Source organism: Marmota marmota, unplaced genomic scaffold (assembly GCF_001458135.2).
Source record: "Marmota marmota marmota unplaced genomic scaffold, marMar, whole genome shotgun sequence".
Taxonomy (NCBI): domain Eukaryota; kingdom Metazoa; phylum Chordata; class Mammalia; order Rodentia; family Sciuridae; genus Marmota; species Marmota marmota.
Window position 1 is genome coordinate 42,831,523 of NW_025999977.1, and position 27,227 is coordinate 42,858,749.

Genomic DNA, 27,227 nt, shown 5'->3' on the forward strand with positions numbered 1-27,227 from the left:
GAACCCAGGCCCTTGTGCATGCTAAACACGAATGCTGCTACTGAACCACACTCTCAGTTTGGTTTTCAGTTTTGACCAAGTCCATTTTATCTTTTTTTTTTTTTTTTTAAACTGCTGTGCTTTAAGTTTTTGTTATTGTATTTTCTGGGTGCTTTCAAAAATGATTTCTGTAATCACTTGATCTTGAATTAATAGGCATTTGCAGTATAATTATTTTATTAACATTTAGGAGTGAAAAAAAGTGTAATCAGCAGTATTTACAGTTTTTTTCTGTCATTTAACATTTTTCAAATTTTGTCTGAAAATTTTTTGCAGCTCAATAGTGTCAACCCTCCTTGCTCTAATGGATGGATTAGATAATAGGGGCGAAATCGTTGTTATTGGTGCTACAAACAGACTTGATTCTATAGATCCTGCACTCAGGAGACCTGGTCGTTTTGATAGAGAATTCCTTTTCAACTTGCCTGATCAAAAAGTAAGAGTTTTTGTTTTTAGTATGTTAATATTTATATGTAACTCAATTATAAAGTAAGAGTGTGTGCGTGTGTGTGTATACATAAATATGTGCACACAGGAACACACACCTACTCTGGTTGATATTTTATGAATTTTCATTGTTCAAATTTTATACTTATGATATCTTAGTTAAAAATTTATAAACCTTATGCTTCCATTGTTAAACAATTTATTTTTTTCCTATTAGCAATTATCATAAAGTTTATAATTTTTAGGAAGTAAGAGGAATTTTTTTTTTTTTACTATTTTTTAGTTGTTAATGGACCTTTATTTTATTTATTTGTGTGTGGTGCTGACAATTGAACCCAATGCCTCACACATGCTAGGCATGTACTTTACCACTTGGGCTGAGCCACAACCCCTGCCCAAGAGGAGAGTTCTTGATTATCTTATTGTAGATGCTTACTTACTCTTTTCTTTAGTTTTCCAGAATGTAGTAATTATCTTGCATGGTGATTTTGTGTCTCTAGTTAACCAAAATAGTTTTTATCTTATTAAGGACCCAGTATCCAAACTTTCATAGTAATAATCATATATTTAATTAAAAGCAGTGTATGTTTTTCATTATGGTGAATTTTTTAAAAGAGTATATATTATTGTATGGCTTTGATCTTAGCATTCTATGTGAACTGCCTGGTTTACATACATAGTTGTGAAAGGCTTTGTGATTAGAATTGTGAAGGACACTATAGCAAAATGAAGGCTCCTCTGTGTAGAACAGTTAATACATCAATTTGACATCAGTTTGCATAGTTGATACTTGTTGACTCAGATTTGTATTTGAGTCCAGGCAGTAAGATAACTTTTCTGTCAGGACAGGAAACTTACATGTCATTTTTGTTGCCCAGGTGCAACTTCTAGGAAAGTGCCCCAGTCATAGAAGGGAGTTTAGTTGTAGGAGACAAGGCAAAAGTGGTGGGTGTAGTCTATTTTGGCATGGAGAAAACATTAGCTTATTGCCCAGGTGCAACTTCTAGGAAAGTGCCTCAGTCATAGAAGGGAGTTTAGTTGTAGGAGACAAGGCAAAAGTGGTGGGTATAGTCTATTTTGGCATGGAGAAAACATCTATTTTGGCATGGAGAAAACATCTAACATTCTAAGCCCAGAGTTTTGGCTGTACTAGTACAAAGGGAACACGTTTAGTTCTAAGAGATACAGACAGTGTCCCTACAGCCCAGGAAAGCTATTTCCTTGATTTCCCTTGTTTAAGAGTAAACAAGGGCCAGAGCAACGTTGTCTGATAAAACTTTTTGTGATGATGGAAATGTATTATTTCCATTGGCCGTTGATGCACCATCTAGTATGATAGCTGCTACCCACGTTACTATTGAGCACTAAAATGTGACTAATGTGACTAAAGAAACTATGTTTATATTTTGTTAATGTTCACTAATTTAAACTGAAAATTCCATTATGAGACCAGTGACTTCCTATATTGTATAGATCTCAGACATAATTTTGCCCATTAGTTTTCCAGCACGTCAAGGAAACTATTCTTTTTATTTATTTATTTTTTTGGGTGCTGGATATTGAACCCAGGGCCTTGTGCATGCGAGACAAGCACTCTACTAACTGAGCTATATCCTCAGCTATATGTAAGACTGAAATCTAGCATCATTTTCTCAAGGTTGGGTCTTTGGAAAAGGCTGTTTCCCTTTTTCTCTTACATAGTATTTAAGGGCATGACATTAGATGAGATTACCATGCCTTTTGTCAGTTAGGTAAAAGGAAGAATGAAGAGAATGGGATATTTTGGAAGCCATTTGAGAAAAAGTTTATCAGTGGGGGCAGTGTGATTTACTGTGTCACATGATGCTAAGTCAAATCAGAAAAGGACAGAAAATTGGTCATTGTGTTTAGCATTATATGTAGATGGCCATTGATTGTCATGAGAGAAGTGTAGTAAGTGGTTGGTATAAAAGCTTGACTTCTATAGAGTTAGTTCAAGAGAGAACTGGAAGAAATTGGTGGCAGTTAATATAGGTAAGTTTTTCAAAGAATTTTGTTAAAAAAGGAATCACAGAATTGAGCTGATAAGATGTTAGGGAAATGTCAGTGAGAGAATGTCTTTTGTTGTTTTTAAGTTGAAAAATCCTCAGTAGAGAAGGAAGTTTTTATGATAAAAGTTAGAGATGACCTTACTAAGCAAGAGAGGATAGGACTTAGTGATCAAGTGGCAAGAGTGACTTTAGACAAGAATGGTTAGTTGATCTCTGACAATAGAGGAAGACAAGACTTTTTAGATACACAGTCTGATGGTGTGAGGAAAATATGGAAGTCTTTCCGATTGTTTCAGTATTCTCTGAGTTCGGAAGCAAGGTCATCAGCTGAACATGAAGCTCTGCCTTAAACTATGTGCCAGGACAATAGCATAATTAATAGCCTAGAGAAGGAAGTATTAAGGGTAGTAATAAGAATCTATTTAAGTCTCTAATTTAAACCAACAGGAGTCATTGACTCTTATTATATGCTATGGTTTTGGCAATAGAAAATCATGACTCTGGCCATTTCACCAAGTAAAAGTTCAACAAAATTAGGTTTTGGTTCTAGATTTTAATAATTTCATTAACTCTTCTTTACCATAAAATAGTAATATCTTCTATGTGCAACAATGCTTCATTTCTTTTTTATTTTCCTTTGTTGTCGTAGCTGTCATCATCATTACATATGTATATGTATGTGTGTACTTGTGAATCCTAAAAAGTGAGGGGTTTGAATTTGCCTTAGGTGCCATTGTTGCTTAACAAAGCTCAGTGGTTATATGCCTTTCATTGAGTGCTGGGTATCCTTAATATTACTACAGTGTCTTCTTTTAGGAGTCTACCCTTCTCAGAAATTTTATTAAGAAAAATAAGCTTAAAGTTAAGAGAAAAAGGTCAAAGGCAGGACTGTAGTCTTTCACTTCATAGATAAGAAGGTACTTTGTATTAGGGGAAGCCATATGACTTATTATTCTATATGCCTTGGAGATTAAAAAACATAATAAGCACCTCCTGGTTTCTTCATTTAAATCATTTTTTTTTCTTTATGTCTTGATTTTAGTATAGTAAAAGAAAGGTGAGTCTGATTGGGTTATATAAAGAGCATGTTACTTAAATGTTTTAGAGACCTGATAATAACTTTCTGGTCTTAGGTAATTAATTTTAGTATGTCAGACCTTCATTACTTATTTCATAAAATGAGGAGATAGGATAGATCTTTTTGAGGTATATTTAAGGTTACATTTTTTGACACCTTTTTTATGCTCTAAGGGTCTTATAATAAGCAGTAGCTGTGCTGCTAATGAAGTCTGTGTAGATTCTTAATATCATAGGGTTTATATGCTGTCATGTGATAATTTTTTTTGGACTTTGATTTTTTTACTTTTTGTGGATCTGTTCAGGCAGATACTTCAAGGTGGAAGAAAATAAGTGTCATGTAGCTGGAACTCCTAACTTTAAACTTGCGATTGAATCTACAGCTATTAATTCTAGATTTGGTCCATTTTTTGAGCAAGATTTATCTTTATGATTTTGAAGTTGTTCGTCTTTTGGTTTTTGGACCCTAAATTCCATATCAAGTCAGTAAGATTGTCTTGATTATGATTTTTCATGTTTCAAGCAAGCACAGGTAGCAGTGTTGAGGGAATAAGATTGTTTTGGTTGCTGGACCCCAGATTCCTCATCGAGTCAGTAAATTTATCTTTTTTATGATTTGTTTTGTGTTTGAGGGAATAATGCCTCAGGTTGACATGGATGTTAAGGTGTTTAAATTGCTTTTAAAATAAAAAATCATTTTTTGGTGGTATGGCTAGTCAAAATTTGTTCCAGCTAGTATATTTGAGGGGTTGATGGTATTTATTCATCTTCTTCTTCTTAGGCAAGAAAACACATCTTACAGATCCATACCAGGGATTGGAATCCAAAATTGTCAGATGCTTTTTTAGGTGAACTAGCCGAAAAATGTGTTGGTGAGTGCTACTCTTTGAATTCTTTGATTGTCACTGTTTATTCTGTTCAGCCTCCTTTTCCCCTTATGTTTGAAATGTGAACAAGTATAGTTATATCTTTGGTTGTGCAATAAGATGGCTTTGGCTTCATACTTGAAAGTTATTTCATTTAAAGTTTCAACACTTCCAAGTTAGAATTTTAACTATAATTAGGTTTTGCTTAACAAAGCTCAGTGATAATATGCCTTTCATTGAGTGCTGGATATCCTTAATATTACTACAGTGTTTCCATTTAGGAACTGACCCTTCTCAGAAATTTTATTAAGGAAAATAAGCTTAAAGTTAAGAGAAAAATGTCCATGTCAAAGGCAGGACTGCAGTCTTCCACTTCACAGATAACAGAAATGGGCTTATCTTTATTCCTGTGGTCTAGAAACAAGTTGGGTGGGTTGGGTCTTCAAAGAAAACACTTAGTGGTATTTAGTAATATTTTCCCAAATATAAAACTTTCCAAATTAGTTTTAAATTCATCACAGAATGGAAGATCTCCCTACAGAGTGACTAAACACTACTATCCTAAAAGGATGGGGTGAGAGAGCATTTATTTACACAGGAGATGGAATTCAGGGTTTTGGCTCTAATTAGGTCTGAAATAAAAAGAAATACAATGTTAAGGACTGGAATATACACACAGGAATTTTTGCTTCATTAATCTTCTCTCTTTTTTTTTTGGTCTGTTTTCCCTCATGCTCTCAAAATATAAATTAAAAAAAAAAAATCTCTCTCCATGAACTTTTTAAGCATTATGAAGAAATCCCCCAAATAAGTTTTGGGAAAACTTTAAAGTTACCAAAACCAAAAAAGAACATCTTAATTAAAAAAAAAAAAAAATCATTGTAATCCACCATCAAATAATTAAAACTTAAGTAGAAAATTAGTCCATTCAGTTAGCTACATCCGAATTATCCTCTTCATCCACAGGGACCTCCATCTCCGAAGCAGCATCCCTCAGCTTTTGAACCACAAAGACCTCGACTTCTTCTGGTGAGGAGAAAACGTAAATCTCTCCAGCACTACTCCAGTTTAAGCTTTGCCTGGTATAAGAGAGCATGCGCCAAACCCATTTCATGTAAATTTGGCTTGACCTTTGCAAAGCCTTGTGCTGCTTAATGGGAGAGGGTGGTATTTGGTAAAAAAAATCCAGTCTTTCCCCTTTTTGAAATTTGTCCCTTTTTATTTATTATATTGTATCATAATTCAAATCAGACTGGGAAATATTTGTAGACTTTTCTGTGATTCTTATCACAGAATGATCCTTAACTGAAATAAGCAGAAATCTTTAGATAATTTTGGAGAATCCCTAAGAGATAGATATTCTAAAATTATTTTCTATTATCCAGTCTACCATCTGGAATATTAGAATATTATACTCTCTAGTTTAACTCTTTATCCCAAATATTAGAATCCTAGTTTCCCTTTGCATTTCCATAGGTCAGTACTTCTCACCTTTCCAAGTGATTTATTGTAGCTTTTAGTTTCTTAAGTTTTAAAATTGTAATGAGAAAAATTTTTACTGGACTGAAAAGTTTGTTGCCTTTTTACCCTCTTCATGGGGTGGCAGTAAGTAAATACAGAATCTGCTTATATTGCCATTTTCTTTCAGGATAATGAAATAAAACTCCATTGTAATTAAATGACTTTTGTTTTTGGATGTGACATTTATTCCGTCTAAGAAACCAGTTCATATTTTAAAGAAAATCAATTGCATGTCTTCAAATAGGAATGAAATAATAATAAATTTAAAATCCATTATGAAATAGGTTTTTGTATCCCAAACATGTTTATCCATGTATTGGTTCAGTTCAGTGAAATTTATGCTTAACAAAAGACTATGCAGTCTTGGTGAACAACTTTAAAAGTAGCTGACCTCTTAGAAATTATAGATTTGTTAACTTTTACCTTGAAATTAATTCCCTGGCAGTTGGAAGTTTTTGCATGCATAGTATGTATGATTTTTTTTTTAAATACTAAAATATTTCTCAACATACACTGGTATGAAGAACATTCACACAATAGTAGGAGTTTATGATTAATGAAGAGTTTATCCCTAATTATATTTCTCTATTTTAATATTCAGTGACAGGGCTAAAATAATGAAAAAGTTTTAACGGACTGTCTATATCTTCAGTTTGTTTGATGTTGTACTTACAAAAACAACCTCATAAACTTCTGTTATGGCCTTGTTTTTAGTCTAACATCTTAACAGCTGTATTTTTAGTCTTTCAGAAACTTTTCTGTCTTAATAGAATCTTCTTTACTATCCAGATATTTGTGTTCAGCATAGTATTAGAGATGTAGTATTAGAATTAGGATGGGTTTATTGTATAAAAACTTTTAACTCTTTGAAAGGTATAATGTCTTTTTGCTGTAACTGGAATGATTAGATCCTGAAATTTTGAATAACAGGACAGAAGGCCTAACTGAGACATGGAGTCACCCTAAGTGTAACACATTTAGCTGTGGTTATTCTGCACTTTTTTTCTTTTCTTTCTTTTTTTTTTTTTTTGTGGTGCTAGGGATTGAACCTAGGGCCTTGTGCATGCGAGGCAAGCACTCTGCCAACTGAGCTATATCTCCAGCCCGCTGCACCTTTAATTCTAGAGTCTACTTAAGGAAGTATATTAAGTCAGTAGTTATCAATTTTTTATATGTGACAGAATAATTTTTAAAACTTTCTCAAAATACACATTTTAAAATTTCAAGCCCATAGAGATTCTGTTCACTGTTTGTTGTGGGACTTGGGAATCTATATTTTTGTTTCAGTTTTATCATTCACTCTGATGAATATAGACCAGTAATTTTTTTTGAGGGGAGGGTGCTTATCCTGAGATTTATTATGCTTCTTAAAATACCACTTTATCTCTCTAATTATAAAACATTTTTATGTCTGAGACTTACTCATATCTAATGATTCATTTAGACTTAAAAATCTCTTCCATGTTGCTAAGAAGTTTATCCTTACTAATTTGGAGGAAGTCCATAACGTAGCTGCATTAGGTTTTACATGAACTGTAGAAAGATGCTTTAATCAGGTGACTGAATCACCCCCAAAGGAGTTTCCAGTCTAGTCCCAGAAGCAATATGCCACCCTGGGCAGCACTACTTGGTTAGACCAGTAATTCTTAATCACAAGCAAAATGGGAAGGTCTTTCCTATCTTTTTTAGCCTGTTGGTTATAATAATCCATGTGAAAATTTAGTTCAGTGAATGGAATCTATTATTATTGCTAAGCTCTTTACCTGGAATAAATTAGGAAAAAGTAAACAATGTATTGTTATGTATATACTTAACATGTTATTAATTATGGCAAACAAATGTTACGGATAACATTTAACATTTACATAAAATGCCTTTTTGTGGCTGTTCAGTTTTTTTGTTTGTTTGGTTTTTAATTCTTTTTTTTATAAACCTTGGCTCTTGAATAGGACAATGCACTAATTTTCTAACTATGCATATACTTTTAAAGAAGAAAAAGATTTTTAATTGTTTATATTGTTTGAAGATGGTAGTTTTTTCTTTCTTTACTCTGATATGGAGGATAGAACTCTCATGTTTTCATCATTCTTGAATTATTTTAATTGTAACTTTGAGCAGATGATTCATATTCATTTTGTTGAACATAACAAATGTGTATGTCAAAGGAAAATAATTTTTTCAGCTTTATTAATTGAGAAGTAGAAAATAAAATGAGGCTAGTGTGGTAAATCTGATTATTCTGAAGACTTATTTGAGAGATAAATTGCTATCATTTGTATAATATTGATGTTTAATGTGTTTATAGTTTTCTGAGTTGAATTCTCACAGGAAATATTTTTCCCCCTAACTCTGAATAAATTTTGCTTTGTAATCACCATTTTTATTTCAGTATCTAAGTGCTCCATGAGGTATACCACTGTGAGGTATACTAAGGGGAACAAACCTGATAATATCCCTTGGGGCCAGTGTTCTATAAAATGTTTGAGTGGTTCCCCCTGCTGGCAGAACTGATAAAGGAGGCCAAGTGTAGTATGATATAAGATAATGTGGCTAGTTTGAATTTTACCTCCTTTTTGTGATGAAGACTTAACAGTTCATGTGTTTTTGTATGTATTTGTTGCTCAGATGAATGAAATGTTGTTTAACTGCATCATCCATTAAATATGGATAGTATATTATACTTTGTAATATATTATACTTTGTATTGATATAGCCTGTGACATTTGATTTCATTCATTTTAAACTAAATAGATATATAAAGAAAGTTAAAGCGGAAAATCAATTGAACTATTTTTTAACATTCTTATTCCATTTAATGCCCTTTGAGCTCATAGATTAATTATAATTTAAAATTATAATTTTTAGGTAATTGTTAATTCTAGTGAGTTACACTTAGGGTTGGCAATGCATTAGCTGTTTTTGAAGTTTCTGCTTCTGTACTACTTTGCACTACCATTTCATTTGTGTTTAGAGGCATATAGTATTAGAAAAAAAAAATTTATAGGCAAGCTCAATGTCATGAGAACTAAACTAATGATTGACAATATTGATGAAAGATTGAAAAGAAGTTATAATTCTTTTAAAACCTTTCCTGAATAAAGTTGTACATTTTAATCAGTGTTTTTGACACTTAATACCTGGCTTGTTTTGTGTTAATACTTTTAGTTTATCCTTTTGTTAATTTAAAATATTCAAAAACAATTTTGTCTTGAGTATTTAGTCCTCAATTCAACAGTTTTGTTAGGTGACATTAAATGGTCAGTGTTTATTTTTCCAATAAAATTATACATAATTACCGATTTAGTATTTTTATTACTTTACATAAAGGTGTATATATTTACAAAATGTATTTGGGAACTTGGAAGAATAAACTTACCTTTGTTATCCTTCTTCTTTTGTGCATTAGGCTACTGTGGAGCTGATATCAAGGCCCTGTGCACTGAAGCTGCCCTCATTGCTCTTCGGAGGCGATATCCGCAGATATATGCTAGCAGTCATAAACTGCAGTTGGATGTTTCCTCAGTAGTGCTTAGTGCCCAAGATTTTTATCATGCAATGCAGAATATAGTGCCTGCTTCCCAACGTGCTGTGATGTCTTCAGGACATGCACTATCACCTATTATAAGGCCACTGCTGGAAAGGAGCTTCAACAACATTCTAACAGTCTTGCAAAAAGTGTTTCCTCATGCTGAAATTAGCCAGAGTGACAGGAAAGAAGGTACTTTAAATAACTTTTTCGTATTATTTAAATGAAATGAATATAGATGTAGTTTCTTCACAAGTGTGTGTAACTCTTTTATATTTGCCATGATCATATAAAATACATCTCCTTCACTGACCACTGTATATTCCAGGCCTGGCATATTGCCCAGTATATAGTATATTGCTTGGTGAATATTTATAATGAATGAATGAATGTTGACTCTTGGATTATTCTAACCATTATAATGTAGGAGTGTTACTATCTTTAGAAAGTTAATTATAATATTAGTAGCTTACATTTGTTATTATAAAGCACTTAAACAAATAATCATTAATTAATTCTCATCACAGTCCTATGGGTTAGCTACTTTAATTATATAGAGGTGAAGACTGGGAGACTTTGGATAGTCATTTGGTTTACCTAAAGTTACCAAGTAAATTCTGGGGGCAAGCTCAAACCCAGGAAGCCCAATTCTACAAACTATGTTCTTGCCTTCATCACCGTTATGCCCCTGTGAATTCAATTCATCAAATGTAATTTGTTGGTAGGGCACTCTGCTGTATGCTTTGCTGATTTGGAATGTAAAGCTATTGGTAAGAGAGTAAATTAGAACCTGGTTGTAGAGGGTCTTGAATTTGATTAAGCCTCAGATCATACTTTGGACACAAGATAAAAAGAGAAAACTGCCTTAAAAAAATCAATCATTTGAAAGAGAAAATTAGAAATTTAGGTTGGCATGCTAATCAAAGTAAGGTCTGTGAACTTTGAAGGAAAAGTAATGTCTTTTGGTTATCTTGATGCCCCTGGTTTGTGGAACCTTTTTTGGGATGTAGTTTGCACCAAATAGAAAATTCTGTAGAGAATTATACCAACATTTGAAAATATTATATAGTAAAAGTCATGAATATGGTTCAATTAATTGTTCAGGAACTTAAATTTTTTTAGGGATAGACTTGTATGAAATACCCATAAAGTACTTAATTTCTTAAATTTGATAGATAGAAGGGAACAAATATTTTAGTAAATATCTATGAGCCAGGCACGAAGCCACAATTTGTATATTTTTTATTTCTGTTTTTCATAACTAGGAATGTATATCTTTTTTCAATTTTTAAAAAACTTATGTCACTTTTAGAAAGATCAAAAAATCTCACTTTCCCTTCTAAGAGAATATCTCCATTTGAAAATGAACATTTTATGGAATATACTCTGCGTATAATTTTTTTCATAAGAATAAAATATGCTTTTGTTTCAACTAATGGAACTAAATAGCATGTACCAGTAGAGAAGAGCAACCAAATTTTATTTAATTATTGGCAATTAATTTTTAGTCTTTTAGATGTATTCTGGTTTGTTTTGGTCTTTAATATTTTTTCGTAGACAAATATCCATTCCTTTTGAATGAAATTATCACTCAGAAAGTACTCAGTTAATTTTCAGATTAATTAAAACCTGTGAGATCTCTGTCTGCACAATTCTGTATCTCATTTTATAAAGCATTCCTCTATTTTTTCCTTTATTTTGGAAGGCTATGATTTTTGTCAGTCTTTATTTTATTTTTGAGATGGGGACTTACTATGTTACTTATGCTATCTTTGAGCTCCTGAGTTTAACCATTCCACTGGCATTAGCTGGGATTATAGGTGTGCATCTACAGCACTTAGAGTTGATTTCTGTCAATCTTAGTTCTTCCCTGTATCTACATACATTGCATTTTTCTCTGTTGAACAAATTGGCACTTTTTTCTTAAAAAAAAAAATATCTTTTTAACACAGTATTTTGTTTATTTATTTTTATGTGGTGCTGAGGATCAAACCCAGGGTCTCACACGTTGGAGGCGAGGAGGCCAGAGATCTACTGCTGAGCCACAACCCCAGCCCCCAAATTGGCACTTTTGATGGCATGTGTGAAATATAAATGTTAATCTTTCAGGTTGTAGTCCAGGAAAAGTTTTTTAAGTATTGCATTCTCAGAGGAATTTTAGTTCCAATTGGTCCATTGAGCAGTAGCCTAAGGCCCATAGACAGACTAATGCTAATCGAATGAGTACATTTTTAAGATGGGCTTGAACTGAATTCCTGACTCCACCTTAATTAGGCCATGTTTTCCTTGAAAAGTTGTATGCCCTTTAAAAAATAAGGGTCAATTTTTTCTTTGTTGTTACTTTTGTAAGTACTGTCCTTGACTCATCTACCCCATTAACTGAACCCAGATATAAAGCAGACTGATTTAGGTCCAGTTAACTCAGTTTTCGTTAGTAGGTGAGACGTGATGAGAGTGCTGCTTCTTTTCCAGATGTATTTTCGTAAGCCACATTTCCCAAATTATATCTCACAATACTTAAGTGGATAGTTTGTAAAGTGAAAGAATTATGTGTAATCCTATTATAAAGTATTCAAAATATTATAGTTTGTCAGTTTGCTGATCAATCTGTATTATTTGATAGATAACTTGTTAGTTAAGGCCACTTAATTTTTAGCTCAATTTTCCTTATCTGGGTAGAGAACTAAAATTAAATCTTCATAAGCCTCATAATTCTTGTGCTTTTTTTTTTAAACACAGATATAGAAAATCTAATTTTAGATGATAGTGAAGATGAGAATGCTTTATCAATTTTTGAGACGAGTTGTCACTCAGGATCACCAAAGAAACAGTCATCAACTGCTGCTATACATAAACCCTTCCTTCATTTTACAATGTGAGTAATTCATATCAAATTTCCTTCAATCTAGAATGATTTTTTTTTTTTTTGCTACTTTACTCTTAGAATTACATAAATTTTTACATCTTATAATTCTAGGGCTTTGTTTTTCTCTTGTTTGGACATAATTCTGGAAAACTTTTACTGTGTATGTTTTTTTGGTGTGGTAATAATTAAGTTTTTGGTCAAATACTTAAAGTTGTTTTTTCTCAAGCAACGTCTTATCTGTTATTTTGCCCACCTCCTTTTTTTAAACAAAATGATTGTGTGTGTGTGTGTGTGTGTGTGTGTGTAGAATGGGGAAGGATTACCCTTTGGAAATCAACCCGTGGGCCCCAAATTTTATTGCTTTCAGTTTGAACTAAAATGGTCAGAAATGAATTATTAACCTCATTCTAGAGCACTTTTGATAAGTTTCAGATGATAATTTATGAACTCCAAGGCTACTAAAGAGATTTTGAATTAGAAATTGCTCAGTAATTAAAAAACTTTTTGATTCTTTAAAATGTTATTGGTTTACACTTTTGTAATTTAGATTTTATGGCTTTTCTATTTACTTTTAGCTTTGAATTATGTTAAAGTAGCTTTTGCCATTTACTGTAATGGATAAACACTTTTAGTACAAATGTAATTTTAAATTAAGAGACCAAAAAGTTTTCAAATACTAACAGCATCATTACTTGCATTTACATAATTAACACCATAGTTGAAGAACCATAAACCTCCAGTCAGGTAGGTCTAATAGCACTTGTATTCGAAGAGGCTTGATTGTGTGTACTTTTAAGTAATTTTTTCTGTAGAGGTGTTTTGAACAAATTCAAGTCTTCAACTTGAGTCAAAGTTCCCCCAAGTAGATTTTGGTGAAATGTTTTTGATTATTTGCATTGATGACTCTTTCTTTTTTTCTGATGTTTTAAAAATGGATCTAAATTACTTTCATCTATTCTTTTTTTCTTGATTTGACTTATTTATTTATTTATTTCTGAGATATGAACCCAGGAGTACTTTACTTCTGAGCTATAGCCTCTGTCTTTTTTTTCCCCCTCCCTTGACAGTCTTGTTAAGTTGCTGAGGGTCTCAGTAAGTTACTGGGGCTGGCTTCCAGCTATCCTCCTGCCTCAACTTCATAAATTGCTGGGTTATAGGTAGGAGCCTCCAGGTTCAGCTCTTGATATGTTCGTTAACAGCATGGTCTGTTAGATTTTTCTTGTTTTCTAGGTTCTTTCTTTTATGTTCTTAGGGAAGTTTTCTTGGACTCTTCTAACATTTTATAGATCAATTTTATTAATTACAGGCCAGTTAAATACTTTTTAAATTTTTAAAACATAGTTAGCCTGTCTGTGTGTGTATTGTTTTGGCAGTCCTAGTTGTTTGGATTGGAATTATGTAATAGCAGGAGCTAAGGAACTATTAGAAGCCTTATATTTGCTCTTTTGTCAATAAAGAAATATAGAAACAGTTTTTGATGTTAGAAAGCTTCATTTCCAGTTTTGTGTTTGACGTTTTATTGAGAACATTCTCTTCACTGATTTGATGTGTGTCACTAATATAACTCTTTAGCTTAGCTTTTGTGAAAGAATTGGTTTATCTTCTTTTATATAAGCTTTTCTAGTTTTTAAAAATTTTTCTTTATATTATCTAGATATTCTAGAACAAGCTTTTTTCTTAGATATTTCATGTAAGTTAATATTTATTAACTTATATCTCTGTTCACCCACTCTTCCAACTTTTTACTGTAGTAGGTGCTGAAAACACAAGCATGAATAAGATGTAGTTCTTACTCTATAGAAGTTCTTGTTATTGGGGTTGCAAAGATTGCAATGTTACTAAAGTTCTATGAGAGCAAAACTAATTATGTTGGAAAGTCCAGGAAAGCTTCACAGGCAACAGCGACATTTGCTCTCCTTTGAGTATAAAAGGATGAGAGTTAGCATCTGAGTGCTTATTACATACAGACTGGACATGTGCATTTGTGATATCATTTTATAGAAGAGGAAACTGAAGCAGAAATAAGTTAGTTGTTCAGGATTGTGCTAACAAATTCAGAGCCAAACTGTGCTATTTGTTTCCTGGGATCATGTTCTTTCCAAATTGGTTTCCACATTTTACAGATAGATACGGAATTGTATAGCTTCCTTGGGTAAACTGGGTATGATTTTTCACACTCTCCAAGAAGCATGCTCTTTTGAATAAAAGCCACACAAAGGGTAGCTACACACAAAGGCCACACATAGGGATGTTTTTGTTGTTATTGTTTGGTTGGTTTGGTTTTCTGTTTGAGCAACATGTGTTAGCATGCCAGATCAGTGTAGAAAAAGAAGACCTTAGTGTTGCTGTTGCTCTCCAGCCATACCAGCCTGGGCATTACTGGCGGGTTTCTCGAAGTAGTGTCCTAAATCAATGTTGAAACCTCTTTAAAAGATTTAAGATACAATAGAAGTCAAGATAATTAAGGTCTCTCAATCTGGTAGAGAGGCCCTATGATAGAAAGTAAGTTTTCTTTGCTTTTTTGTATTACCAAAAGGGGATTAAAAACAGAGCTTTCTTAAGGTTTTTAAAATGAAAATAGCTTTGTTTTTTTTGATTAGAAAGATGATATACTCTGTAGAAAATTCAAGTAATAAAGAAGAGCATAAAGAAGAAAGTAAAAATTAAAGTCCCAGCAGCTGAAGGTAATATTTTTTCAAGTTTTGGTGACCACACCTCCATGTTCTCTATTTATAAATAGACCTACATATGATTTTATGCAGACTATATCCTCCTATAAGGTGTTAATGTAACTTGCTTTTTTATCCACTATGCTGGGAATGTTATTTCATGTTCGTATGTTTAATGTAATACTCTAAAGATAACTGTGTAGTTTTAATTTTTGTATGTTCCAAAATTTATAGAATTAATAAAATTTGAAGTTTTTCATTTTTCTCTTTTATAAACAGTGTAACAATCGACGTATTTTTGAGTATACGCCTTTACATCATTGTTTGATCCAATACTCAAGGTAAAGTTTAAGAATCGTGATCACTGTGTCAAAGGATATATATATTTAAAACCTTGATACAGATTGCTAAGTTGCTTTCTAAAAAGATTTTACCAATTTACCCTTTTACCACTAATGTTTGAGAGAGTGGTAAATGTAATCTAATGTAAAAAGACTTTTGTCAATTTTGAGCATTGTTTGTCCTATTTTTTTTTTGGGTAGTGCTTGGGATCAAACCCAGGGCCTCATGTGTGCTAGGCAAGCAGTCTACCCTCTCCTCTGTTTGTCTTTTTAAGTCTTAATTAACCAGATAGTTGAAAATAATATTTTTTTTGTTCATTCATTTCTTCTTTCATGTATTCATTCACTCATTTAAATATTCTGTATTAGTGCCCATTATATGCCAGATATATTCTAGGTACTTGGGATTTGTCACTGAACAAAATGGATAAGACCCCAACCCTTTTTTTACATTTTAAGTAGAGGAGACAGGCAATAAAATAATAAATGTTATATAGATGAAATACTAGAAGATAAGTACAATGAAAAAAATGCTGAGAATCATAAGAATTTAGCAAATCCTTGGGAGTAGGGTAAGATATAGAATATTTTTGAACATACATTTTGACATATTTTGACTTGTCAAATACAACTTCAGAAAAGTTGTGCGTTTACATCCCCTGTCCCCGGCAGTAGATGTGAGAATACCGATTTTTCCATCCTTTCGGTAATATTAATATTAGTTAATTTTTAATTTATCAATGTATCAGACAAAAAGATTTTTGTTTTTATGTATATTTTCTTAATTTTTTTTCATCTGTGTATTAATGACTCCCATATGATTTTTGAAGCCTAGGTCACTCTTGAGTTTCAGACCCTGTTTAGCTCCCTGTATCTCCTTCATTGTACCATTTGTCTTTCTGCATATTACTGTACTGTATCTCTGATTCTTTTCCTCTGAGGCCTATAGCATCCATTGAGTTGTCCCAGCTGGATTTTGACACTATCCTTCACTTTCTTCTTCCTTTCGCTATCTAGTTAATGATGAAGTCCTCTTTGTCTTACCATATAAGCCTCAGGTCAGGCTATTCCTTCTCACATATTCTGATGTTATTCTTTGTCTTACCATATAAGCCTCAGGTCAGGCTATTCCTTCTCACATATTCTGATGTTATTCTTATTTAGACTATCATTAAATTCTCATACCTGGGTTACTATAGCAGACCTTTTACTGATCATCTCTCCTCTCATTTTGCCTTCTTTTAAAACTGTTTTCCATCCTGATATATTGGCTTAGAGTTATCTTCTCAAAAAATATGTAGTTGTCCTTTGGTATCTTTGGGACCTTGGTTTCTGAGCCCCCTTTAGATACTTTAATTTGCCAGTGGTAAAGTCTACTGGGAAAAGGGGTGGTATTTGCAGAAAACCTAATGTTTGAGAGATTGGTAAATGCAATCAAATGTATCCTCCTATATGTGTTAAATTATTTCTAGATTACTTATAATTCCTAATGTATTTATAAATACTATGTAAATACTTATTATACTGTACTGTTTAGGGAATAATGACAAGAAAAAAGTATATACATGTTAAGTACAGGTGCAACTTTCCCCCTCATATTTTAGTATATGGAATCCATGGATACAGAGGGCCAACTGTCTGACTACTCCTTAAAGTATGTTAGTGCCTCATTGTTTTCAGTGCATGTTCCAAACTTTTAAAATGGCTGACAAAATCCATCATAGCCTCTCACCATTTGTCTCTCCTTCCCTTTCTTCTCTCCAACTCTAGTCCTTTACTTCTATGTTGCTTCAATATGTGAGAAGAAACTTGCTGTGTGAAGTACATCCGTTACCACGAAGGCCCACAATCATTTTAGCTTCCTTTTTTTTTTTCCACATCCTGTTTTTCTTTTTTGTAACCCATCCCTTCTGTCTCAGATCTGTTGAATTTCTGGTTTAGTAAAGCTTTTCCAGGAAAGCCTTTTGTGAGTCTCTAGACAGGGTCTCCCATAGTACTGTGTACTTAAATATTACCACTTATTCATCACATTGAATTATGGTAATTTGTATGCTAAGTACCATTCAGTTACAAACTCAATACTAACAGCGATATTGTTGGATGCCTAGGATCAAGACATTTAGCATAGTAGCCTTTCTACAATTGTTAAATGAATAAACATTAAAAAAAATTACCTTTTTCTGTTTTCCTTTGCAGGCATCTATATCTTTTGCCTATAGAGGTTGTTGGTGGGGGGGTTTGTTCTTGTTTTTTAAACTATGCATGTACATTCTTTATTCATTAAGAATAATTCCTGTTTATGGCAAATTCTTTGTCCTATTTGGTTGCTTGCCATATGGTTCAGATTATGTATTTTGAGTTACAAAAGTGTTTTTAGATTCTGTGAATTAAAAATATATTAAGGCTGGGCATGTGGCTCAGTGGTAGAGTACTTGCCTAGCACACATGAGACCCTGGGTTTGAGCTCCTGCACTCTCTCATACACACACACACACACACACACACACACACACACAGATGAGTCTTTTTTTTAAAAAATATTTTCTTAGTTGTAGATGTAGTTTATTTTTATGTGGTGCTGAGGATCGAACCCAGTGCCTCACATGTGCTAGGCAGGCGCTCTACCACCTAAGCTACAGCCCCAGCCCCTGAGTCTTCTGTTTTTCTTACTTTGTTTTTGGTTTAGAATTCATTTTGTCAGTGCTTTGAAATGAGGATCTGAATCCTCTTTTTTTTTTTTTAATGTTTATTTTATGATCCATCCTATTGCATTTGTTTTTTTTTTTCTTTTATAAAATTAAAATTCTTTCAATTACTTTGACTTGTTTCCTGGTCTGCTTATTATGGTTCATTGTTCTCTTTCTTTTTATTGGTGTATTCTATTTTCTATTAATTGTTATTCTATGTTTCAATATAAGTAGCCTGGGCTTTGTAACTATATGATCCTGAATGAGAATATGGTCTCCTTTTACTTCTTTCTTCTCCTTTCTTTCCCTCCCCACCACTGCTTCTCCTTCTCTTTCTTCTGCAGTTTTGGGATTCACACTTTATCCTGAATAAAAATTTTAATTCTGCCACCAATTTGTTCAGTCTTATAACTAACCTCTCTGAGCTTTAGTTTCCTCATCTGTTTAATAAAATGAAACTGTATTTCATAAATTGTTAAGAAAATAGAGCAAGAAATCCATATAACATGCTTGTTACTAATACATGTTTGAGTTCTGTAAAATCATTAGCATACTTTTCCAAATTTTTTTTGATGATCTTACTTGATTGTTTTTTTCAGATAAGGCCCATTTGTTGATTGGGTTATTTGTTATCTTATTGTTTAATTTTTTGAGTTCTTTGTATACTCTGGATATTAGGGCTCTATCTGAAGTGTGAGGAGTAAAAATTTGTTCCCAGGATGTAGGCTCCCTATTTACCTCTCTTATTGTTTCTCTTGCTGAGAAAAAACTTTTTAGTTTGAGTAAGTCCCATTTGTTGATTCTAGTTATTAACTCTTGTGCTATGGGTGTCCTATTAAGGAATTTGGAGCCCGACCCCACAATATGTAGATCGGAGCCAATTTTTTGTTCTATCAGGCGCAGAGTCTCTGATTTGATATCAAGCTCTTTGATCCATTTTGAGTTAACTTTTGTGCATGGCGAGAGAAAGGGATTCAGTTTCATTTTGTTGCATATGGATTTCCGGTTTTCCTAGCACCATTTGTTGAAGATGCTATCCTTCCTCCATTGCATGCTTTTAGCCCCTTTATCAAATATAAGAAAGTTGTAATTTTGTGGATTGGTCTCTGTGTCCTCTATTCTGTACCATTGGTCCACCCGCCTGTTTTGGAACCAGTACCATGCTGTTTTTGTTACTATTGCTCTATAGTACAGTTTGAAGTCTGGTATCGCTATACCTCCTGATTCACACTTCCTGCTTAGAATTGCTTTTGCTATTCTGGGTCTTTTGTTTTTCCATATGAATTTCATGATTGCTTTATCTATTTCTATAAGAAATGCCGTTGGGATTTTGATTGGCATTGCATTAAACCTATAGAGAACAACAAATAGGCCAAAGACCTGAACAGACACTTCTCAGAGGACGGCATACAATCAATCAACAAATACATGAAAAAATGCTCACCATCTCTAGCAGTCAGAGAAATGCAAATCAAAACCACCCTAAGATACCATCTCACTCCAGTAAGATTAGCAGCCATTATGAAGTCAAACAACAACAAGTGCTAGAGAGGATGTGGGGAAAAGGGTACTCTTGTACATTGCTGGTGGGACTGCAAATTGGTGCGGCCAATTTGGAAAGCAGTATGGAGATTCCTTGGAAAGCTGGGAATGGNTAGATGAATGGATAAAAAAAAATGTAGCATTTATACACAATGGAGTATTATGCAACACTAAAAAATGACAAAATCATGGAATTTGCAGGGAAATGGATGGCATTAGAGCAGATTATGCTAAGTGAAGCTAGCCAATCCCTAAAAAACAAATGCCAAATGTCTTCTTTGATATAATGAGAGCAACTAAGAACAGAGCAGGGAGGAAGAGCTGGAGGAAAAGATTAACATTAAACAGAGACATGAGGTGGGAGGGAAAGGGAGAGAAAAGGGAAATTGCATGGAAATGGAAGGAGACCCTTATTGTTATACAAAATTACATATAAGAGGTTGTGAGGGGGAAGGGGAAAAAAAAACAAGGGAAAGAATTAAATTACCACAGATGGGGTAGAGAGAGAAGATGGGAGGGAAGGGGAGGGGGGATAGTAGAGGATAGGAAAGGTAGCAGAATACAGCAGTTACTAATATGGCATTATGTAAAAATGTGGATGTGTAATCGATGTGATTCTGCAATCTGTATTTGGGGTAAAAATGGGAGTTCATAACCCACTTGAATAGAATGTATGAAATATGATATGTCAAGAGTTTTGTAATGTTTTGAATAACCAATTAAAAAAAAGTAAAAAAAAAAAAAAAGAAATTGTTGTTTAAAATAAAATATAAATGATGAGGAAGACTTTGTATATTTAGTCTTTGTGTTCAGGTTGTTTGTAATTCCTGATGTAATTAATGTTTTTTCCTTGTTTTTAAAGGGCATAATCTTATTCTTTAAGATTCTTTAAGATTATGGTATCAGGGTTTTCTTAACCTTTTTTTTTTTCTCTTTCACTATGCTAGGCAAGTGTTCTACCATTGAACCATGTGTCCAGCTCCCTACTTCTTTTTATTCCTTTTTCATTTTGCTTTATTCTTATTGTATTACCTTAGAATTCCCAGTGCTAACTCCAGTGAATGTGTTTCATTTGTTACTTTAATCATTTTGTAGAATCTTCAAACTACAAATTAAGTTTGATTTAATATATTTTCTTTCTCTAGTGTATGGCTTTATATGTCATATATTAGAATAAGAACAATTAGTTTATATTGTGACATAAACAAATTTTGCCATAGCTGCAAAAGCCTTCTTTTCTGTTATTAAAATTATGATGGTTTAAGACTACTCTTGACACTCTAACAAAATACTTTAGACTGTGCAATTTATAAACAGCATAAATTTATTGTTAACACTTATGGAGGCAGAGAAGCCCAAGATTAAGGCAGCATTATGTTCAGTGTCTGGTAAAGGCTCAGTCTCTGCTTCTAAGACAGCATCTTGAATGCTTGTTCTCCATGGTGGAAAGGACCAAACAGACAAGCTAGTTCTCTTGAGCCCTTTCATAAGGCTCTGTCCTCATGATGTAATCACATTATAAAGCTCTACCTCTGAATACTTATCACTTATGATTAAGATTCAATATTAAATTCATGGAGGGTACATTCATACCATAGAATTGGGAAAATAATGCATAGAATAAAATTTACTATTTTAACTGATTTTTAAAAGTCTTATATTTGGGATAATTTGCAGATCTCCCCACTTGTTTGAGAATTGAAATTCTTAACATTTGACCTTGGATAATTAATAACTAAATGACATAGTCTTTTCCACTCTTTACATTAATACACACAGTATGACAGGATGAAAACCAAGGTACCTTTTCTTTCCTTTAGAATGGATTTTATTTATTTATCTATGTATTTATTTATTTGTTCTACTTAGATGTACATAACAGCAGAATGCATTTTAATTCATCATACATAAATGGAGAGCAGCATTTCAATTCTCTGGTTGTACATGATATAGAGACACACCATTCGTGTAAATATACATGTACTTAGGGTAATGATGTCCATCTCATTCCACTGTCTTTTCTGTCTTCATAACCCCTCTCTGCCCTCCCCTTTGCCCAATCCAAAGCTCCTCCATTCTTTCCATGTCCCCCGCCCCCCATCATAGATCAGCATCCACTAATCAGAGAAAACTTTGGGCCTTTAGTTTTTTGGGATTGGTTTACTTCGCTTAGCATAATATTCTCCAACTCCATCCATTTACCTGCAAATGCCATAATTTTATTCTCTCTTAATGCTGAGTAATATTCCATTGTGTATATATACCACAGTTTCTTTATCCATTCATTTATTGAAGGGCATCTAGCTTGGTTCCACAAGTTAGCTATTGTGAATTCAGCTGCTATAAACATTGGTATGGCTATGTCACTATAGTATACTGATTTTAAGTCCTTTGGATATAGACCTAGGAATGGAATAGCGGGGTCAGATGGTGGTTCCATTCCAAGTTTTCTGAGAAATCTCTACACTGCTTTCCAAAGTGGTTGCACCAATTTGCAGTCCCACCAGCAATGTACCTTTTTCTCCACATCATCTCCAACACTAATTATTGCTTGTATTCTTGATAACTGCCATGGAATGGATTTTATTCTTTAACATCTTAGTTATTAATTGTCAAAAATAGTCAATATTTTAAAATCGGAGTTAATGAAAAATATCATTATACTAAAAAAGATAATATAGTTTTCTTAATTTATAGTTTAATTCTTTTAATGTATTTTCCTACTATTCTCACATTGATCTTCAGAATGTATAGTTTTAAAATCACTATTATGTTTTTACATGTATTACAGGTCACCATACCATCAGCCAACCTCTTACAGGCCACGATTATTGCTATCTGGAGAAAGAGGCTCAGGTCAAACTTCTCACCTTGCTCCAGCACTTTTGCATACTCTAGAAAGATTCTCTGTGCATAGACTAGATCTCCCAGCACTTTATTCAGTCAGTGCCAAAACACCCGAAGAATCATGTGCACAGGTATGTTAATGCCATCTAAATATATTGCTTATGTATCTTGTTGGAATGTAGACATGGTGTATAGTGTTTCTAGATAAGATTCTTTCTTTCTTTTTCTTTTTTTTTTAAGGATAATGATATAAACATAAACTTTTTTTGGTTATTCTTTATTATTCTTTTTTTGGAGGGGCACTGGGATGAATCCAGGAGTGCTTTACCGTTGAGTTACATCCCCAGTCCTTTTTATTTTTATTTTATTTTTTTGATAGTAGGGATTTAACCCAGGGGTGGTTTACCACTGAGTCATATTCCTGGCCCTTTTTATTTTTTATTTTGAGACAGGGTCTTGCTAAGTTGCTTAGGGCCTCACTCAGTTGCTGACGCTTGCCTCAAATTTGAGATCCTGGTGCCTCAACCACCCAACTCACTGAGATCACAGGTGTGTGTCGTTGTGCCTGGCCTTTTTAATTTTTTTATCTTGAGATAGGGTCTCACTAAATTGCTGAGGTTATCCTTAAACTTGTGATCCTACAGTCTAAGGAGCTGCGGGATTACAGGCCTGTACCACCATGCCTGTATATTCATTAACATTCGAATATTAATGTAGAGGATCCTTTTGATGTGTAATATTTAAAAAAAATTAGCTCATTGTTTTTCTGTTGTCGCTTTCTTCCTTATTGAAATTTTAATATCTTGTTTCTATATCTAAGCCTTATCGTAGAAAGGAAAATTATACTCAATTGGAGACATAAGGATTTAACATTAATATAAACTTGAGGTAGCAATTCAAAGATTATGGATATTGGTATCATTAGCTTAGTCTATTCAATATTTAATTTTCAACTCTTATGAAACTCTTATGGTTTATGAAGCAAGGTTCTAGTGTGGCTGTATTTCTTGAGGTTTTTATGTACAACCCTGAATATATTATAAGTGTATCATGCTGGTTCTAGGGGTGAAGGGGAATATTAAGTCTTTTGAGCCAAGGGACCATGTCTTAACTATTTCTATATCTCTGACATAGTGTCCAGCTCATAGTGAGTTCTTCTACTACTATTTTTGATATGGATCTCTCTTGTTGCCCAGGCTGATTAAACTGCTGGGCTGAAATGATCCTGGTGACTTAGCATTCCCAGTAGCTGGGAGTCTAGGCATGTACCATAGCCCCTGGCAGTGAGTGTTTATTAAATGTTTGAAAATGATGCTTCTAATAAATAAATGTGAGAGAAAAATGTCTCACATATACTTTGATACTTAGGCTACTTTACAGTGTAGATAACTGGAGAAGTAACACTTAAGAACATTTTACCCAGTTTTGTTATTATAAGTTGTATTTTATGAATACTCAACAGATACAGTATTTATTTGACTCAAACCATTCCCTATCTTATAGCAAGAAATATGCATCCGTTGCAGTTCATAGTAGTGTTGATTTAATTTCTCTTTTATTCACAGTTCTCTGGGTATGAACATCCTAGTAGCAGTTCATTACTTATAAAGCTCTGTTTAAAGATTTCTTTTCAAAACCCATGGCCTGAATAAAAAGCTGTATACCAGTATTTGCTCCCAGTTTGACACATTTAACTCATCCTGGCTGTGAGTGTTTTCCAATAATGTTGATTTATATGTTTGTTCATATTTTTCAGTTTTGGTGAGACAAAATTATTGCAGATTTATGCAAGTAAGAATTATTCAATATCATTTAAAATAAGTCTTAAGAATTTACTAGGAAAATATAAATGATCAAAATTTACCCCAGAGAATAGAAAATCTAAATAGGCAATAACTGTTGAAGAAGAAATTGAGCAAGTATCATAAAAGCACTAAACTTACACAGTTTCACAGGTGGATTATTTTAATTTAAAGGATAAGATTATTTCAATGCTAAACTATTCCAAAGCAAATGGAAGGATGAAAGACATGAGATGGACAAAAAATCATTGATACCAAACCTTCCCCAAAAAGCTAAGGACCAGTTTCACTTAAGCAATAATTATAAGGAAAATATTAAAAATGGAATATAGTAGCAAAAGAGTTATATGCCATAAGGCATGAAAGATTGATCCAGACATTGAGAAATATCAATACTGGAAAGAGTGCATTAAAGTTATAAGTATTTGCCAATGATATGACTGTATATTTGGAAAGCTTACATTATCAACTAAAAAATGGTACAAGACAATATGGGAGATCTGTAAGGCAGACACATCCATAGTTAATGTTCTAAAATTGGTAGGGTTTTTTTAAAAAATGCAAACCATAGTAAGTTAGAAATAAAATGAAAGTATAGGGCCCATTTAAAATGACAAATAAATTCACCAAGGAGTTAACCCAAACAACTATTATTCAGGGCCTAAAAGAAGAAAAGTAAAATTCAGTTGAAATGGACAGTTGAATAAATGAAAGACACTTTGTTTTCAGGTACTTTATTCTTCAGAGTGTGGATCTAACTCAGATTACACAGGGTAAAATATCAGCTACTTTTCTTAATAGTTGTTACCTGGGACAAGTTGCTTCAACTCTTTGAGCCTTAATTTCCTTATCTATCAAATGAAAATATGACACTCTGTACAAAGGTGTTGAAAATATTAAAGTAAGCACATTGAGTAGGCTTGGCACATAGCGCTCAACACTTGTTTGCTGTAATCGTGTATCACTACATACTGCTGCTATTGTTGCTACTGGTAATACCAAAATGGGAAAGCTATGAATTCTTTTCTCAATTAATGCATAAATTAAATGTAATCACATTTATAATCCCCCAAATGTAGGAGGAAACCCAGGAAGGACTCTGTGTTTCTTCTAGATGATGTATTTTTTCTAGATTCAACATGAATTCTGGAGAAAAATGTAATGAAAAAGCCTAACAAGATTTTTTATAGGTATACTAATATACAGTAATAAGTGATTTGTATCTGTACAGGGATAGAAAAACTAAGTATAGAACAAAAGAGAAAATTCATACTGAGATGTCTGTAGAAATAATACATGATAATAATGACCTTGATAATGAATGCATTTCATATCAGTAGATGGAAGGAATGATTTATTTGTAAATGGTCTTGGAAAACTGGGTAGCTCTAATGGGGCAATGGAAAAACAAAACAAAACTGGATTCTCTACCTTTTTCTCTACCCCCAAATAAATTCCAGATTATCAGTGGGACTGTAAAAGTGCTAGGAGAATCACATATGCTCATTATCTTGTGTAACAGAAAGTAATTTCTAAGCAGTGTTCAAAAGCTAGAAAACATTAAAGAAGATCTGAAAAATTTTTACTTCGTATGGTTTTTAATTTTGTATGGCAAAAAAGCATTCTTTAAATAAAATTAATAGACATAGGTAAAAGGTCTATTGGGGAAAAGGTATACTTGTTATATACATATTAAGAACAAGTTTTCTAAAAAAAAAAAATAGTGTTAAAATCAGTAAAAAGAAAGAATACAGTCTAACATAAGTTTGCAGAATAGACCAGTAGAGTAAAGGAAAGTGATCTGGGGGAGGGAGGAGGGAAGAGAAAAGGGAAGCACTGGGGATTAAAATGGAGCAAATTGTGTTATTTGCATTTATTAATATGTCAAAATGAGCCACACGATTATATATAGCTATAATGCACTAATAAAGACAGTTTTTACATTGGCATCGTAGAGCTGGGCATGGTAGTACATGGTGAACTTGTGATGCTCCTGCTGCAACCTCCCAGTGATTTGGGAGGTTGCAGCAGGAGCATCATAAGTTCAAGGCTAGCTTCAGCTACTTAGTGAGATCATCAGCAACAAAAAAGGATTGGGGTTGTAGCTAAGTGGTAAAGCATCCTTCGGTTCAATCTTTAGTACCAAAAACAAAACAAAAAATTAGTGAAATAGTAGCATGTCATGTACAAAGGAAAAAGAAAAAGCAACCCCCCTCCCCCAAAAAAAGACTTTTAGCTTCAATTGTAAGTGAAAATAAAATATTAGGTTTGTTTTTTAAAAAACCCAGGAAATTTGATAATGCCAGTGTTAGAGATATGGGATACTTACACTTGTTTAATGGAAATGTTCATTTATTTAATGAGTTTTTAGTATAGTTTGGCATTATTTTTAAAAATTTAAAGTACACACACCTTTTGACCCAGGAATTCCATGTTTAAGATTTTTTTCCCAAAGATATATTAGCTACAAGTTTTCAGTGGCAAATGTACAAGGATATTCTTCATAGCATTGTGTGTAATTCCTCAACAAAATTAAATGTAAAACAAACTCAAACTGAATGTCCTTTACTGGAGGACTGCTGAAATAAATTACAGTATTTCTTGACATACAAAGAAATACTGTGAAGCCGCTAACAAGAAGGGGGTTGATTTATATGGGCTAATATGGGAATATGAAGGAGATATTGGTGATAAAAAGCAAAGTATCACCCCGAATTATTCATAATGGTTGTTTTGGCTTAGGGGAAGGAATTTGAATGACTGGGGATTCTGTAAACTTTGTGTGGACACTAGTTGGACATGTATTACTGAAACAGATGTCAGTGTTTATAACATTGCTCTGCCTGTGGTGTGTGTATGGGGAGGTACAAATTCTGGAAATTTCTTGATGACATAAAAGTGTTTGCGTCTTTCCTTTATCTTTATCTTAAAGGGAAGAAGACTTATGTCACCTATAAAGAGCTATAT

At 33.1% G+C, this 27,227-nt stretch overlaps 1 protein-coding gene across 4 annotated transcripts in view; it reads left to right on the forward strand.

Annotated features, from left to right (window-relative positions):
* The window catches only part of Atad2b (ATPase family AAA domain containing 2B), a 126,778-nt gene that overhangs the window by 49,791 nt on the left and 49,760 nt on the right, over positions 1-27,227 (forward strand). For all 4 annotated transcript variants that reach the window (XR_007348167.1, XM_048804754.1, XM_048804752.1 and 1 more), the window contains 5 exons: positions 316-475; positions 4,375-4,465; positions 9,387-9,698; positions 12,246-12,381; positions 22,403-22,589. Coding sequence is in view for 3 of the 4 variants with exons in the window: in XM_048804754.1 (XP_048660711.1) it covers positions 316-475; positions 4,375-4,465; positions 9,387-9,698; positions 12,246-12,381; positions 22,403-22,589 (886 nt within the window). In the remaining variant the exon portion in view is untranslated. The remainder of the gene's footprint in view (positions 1-315; positions 476-4,374; positions 4,466-9,386; positions 9,699-12,245; positions 12,382-22,402; positions 22,590-27,227) is intronic.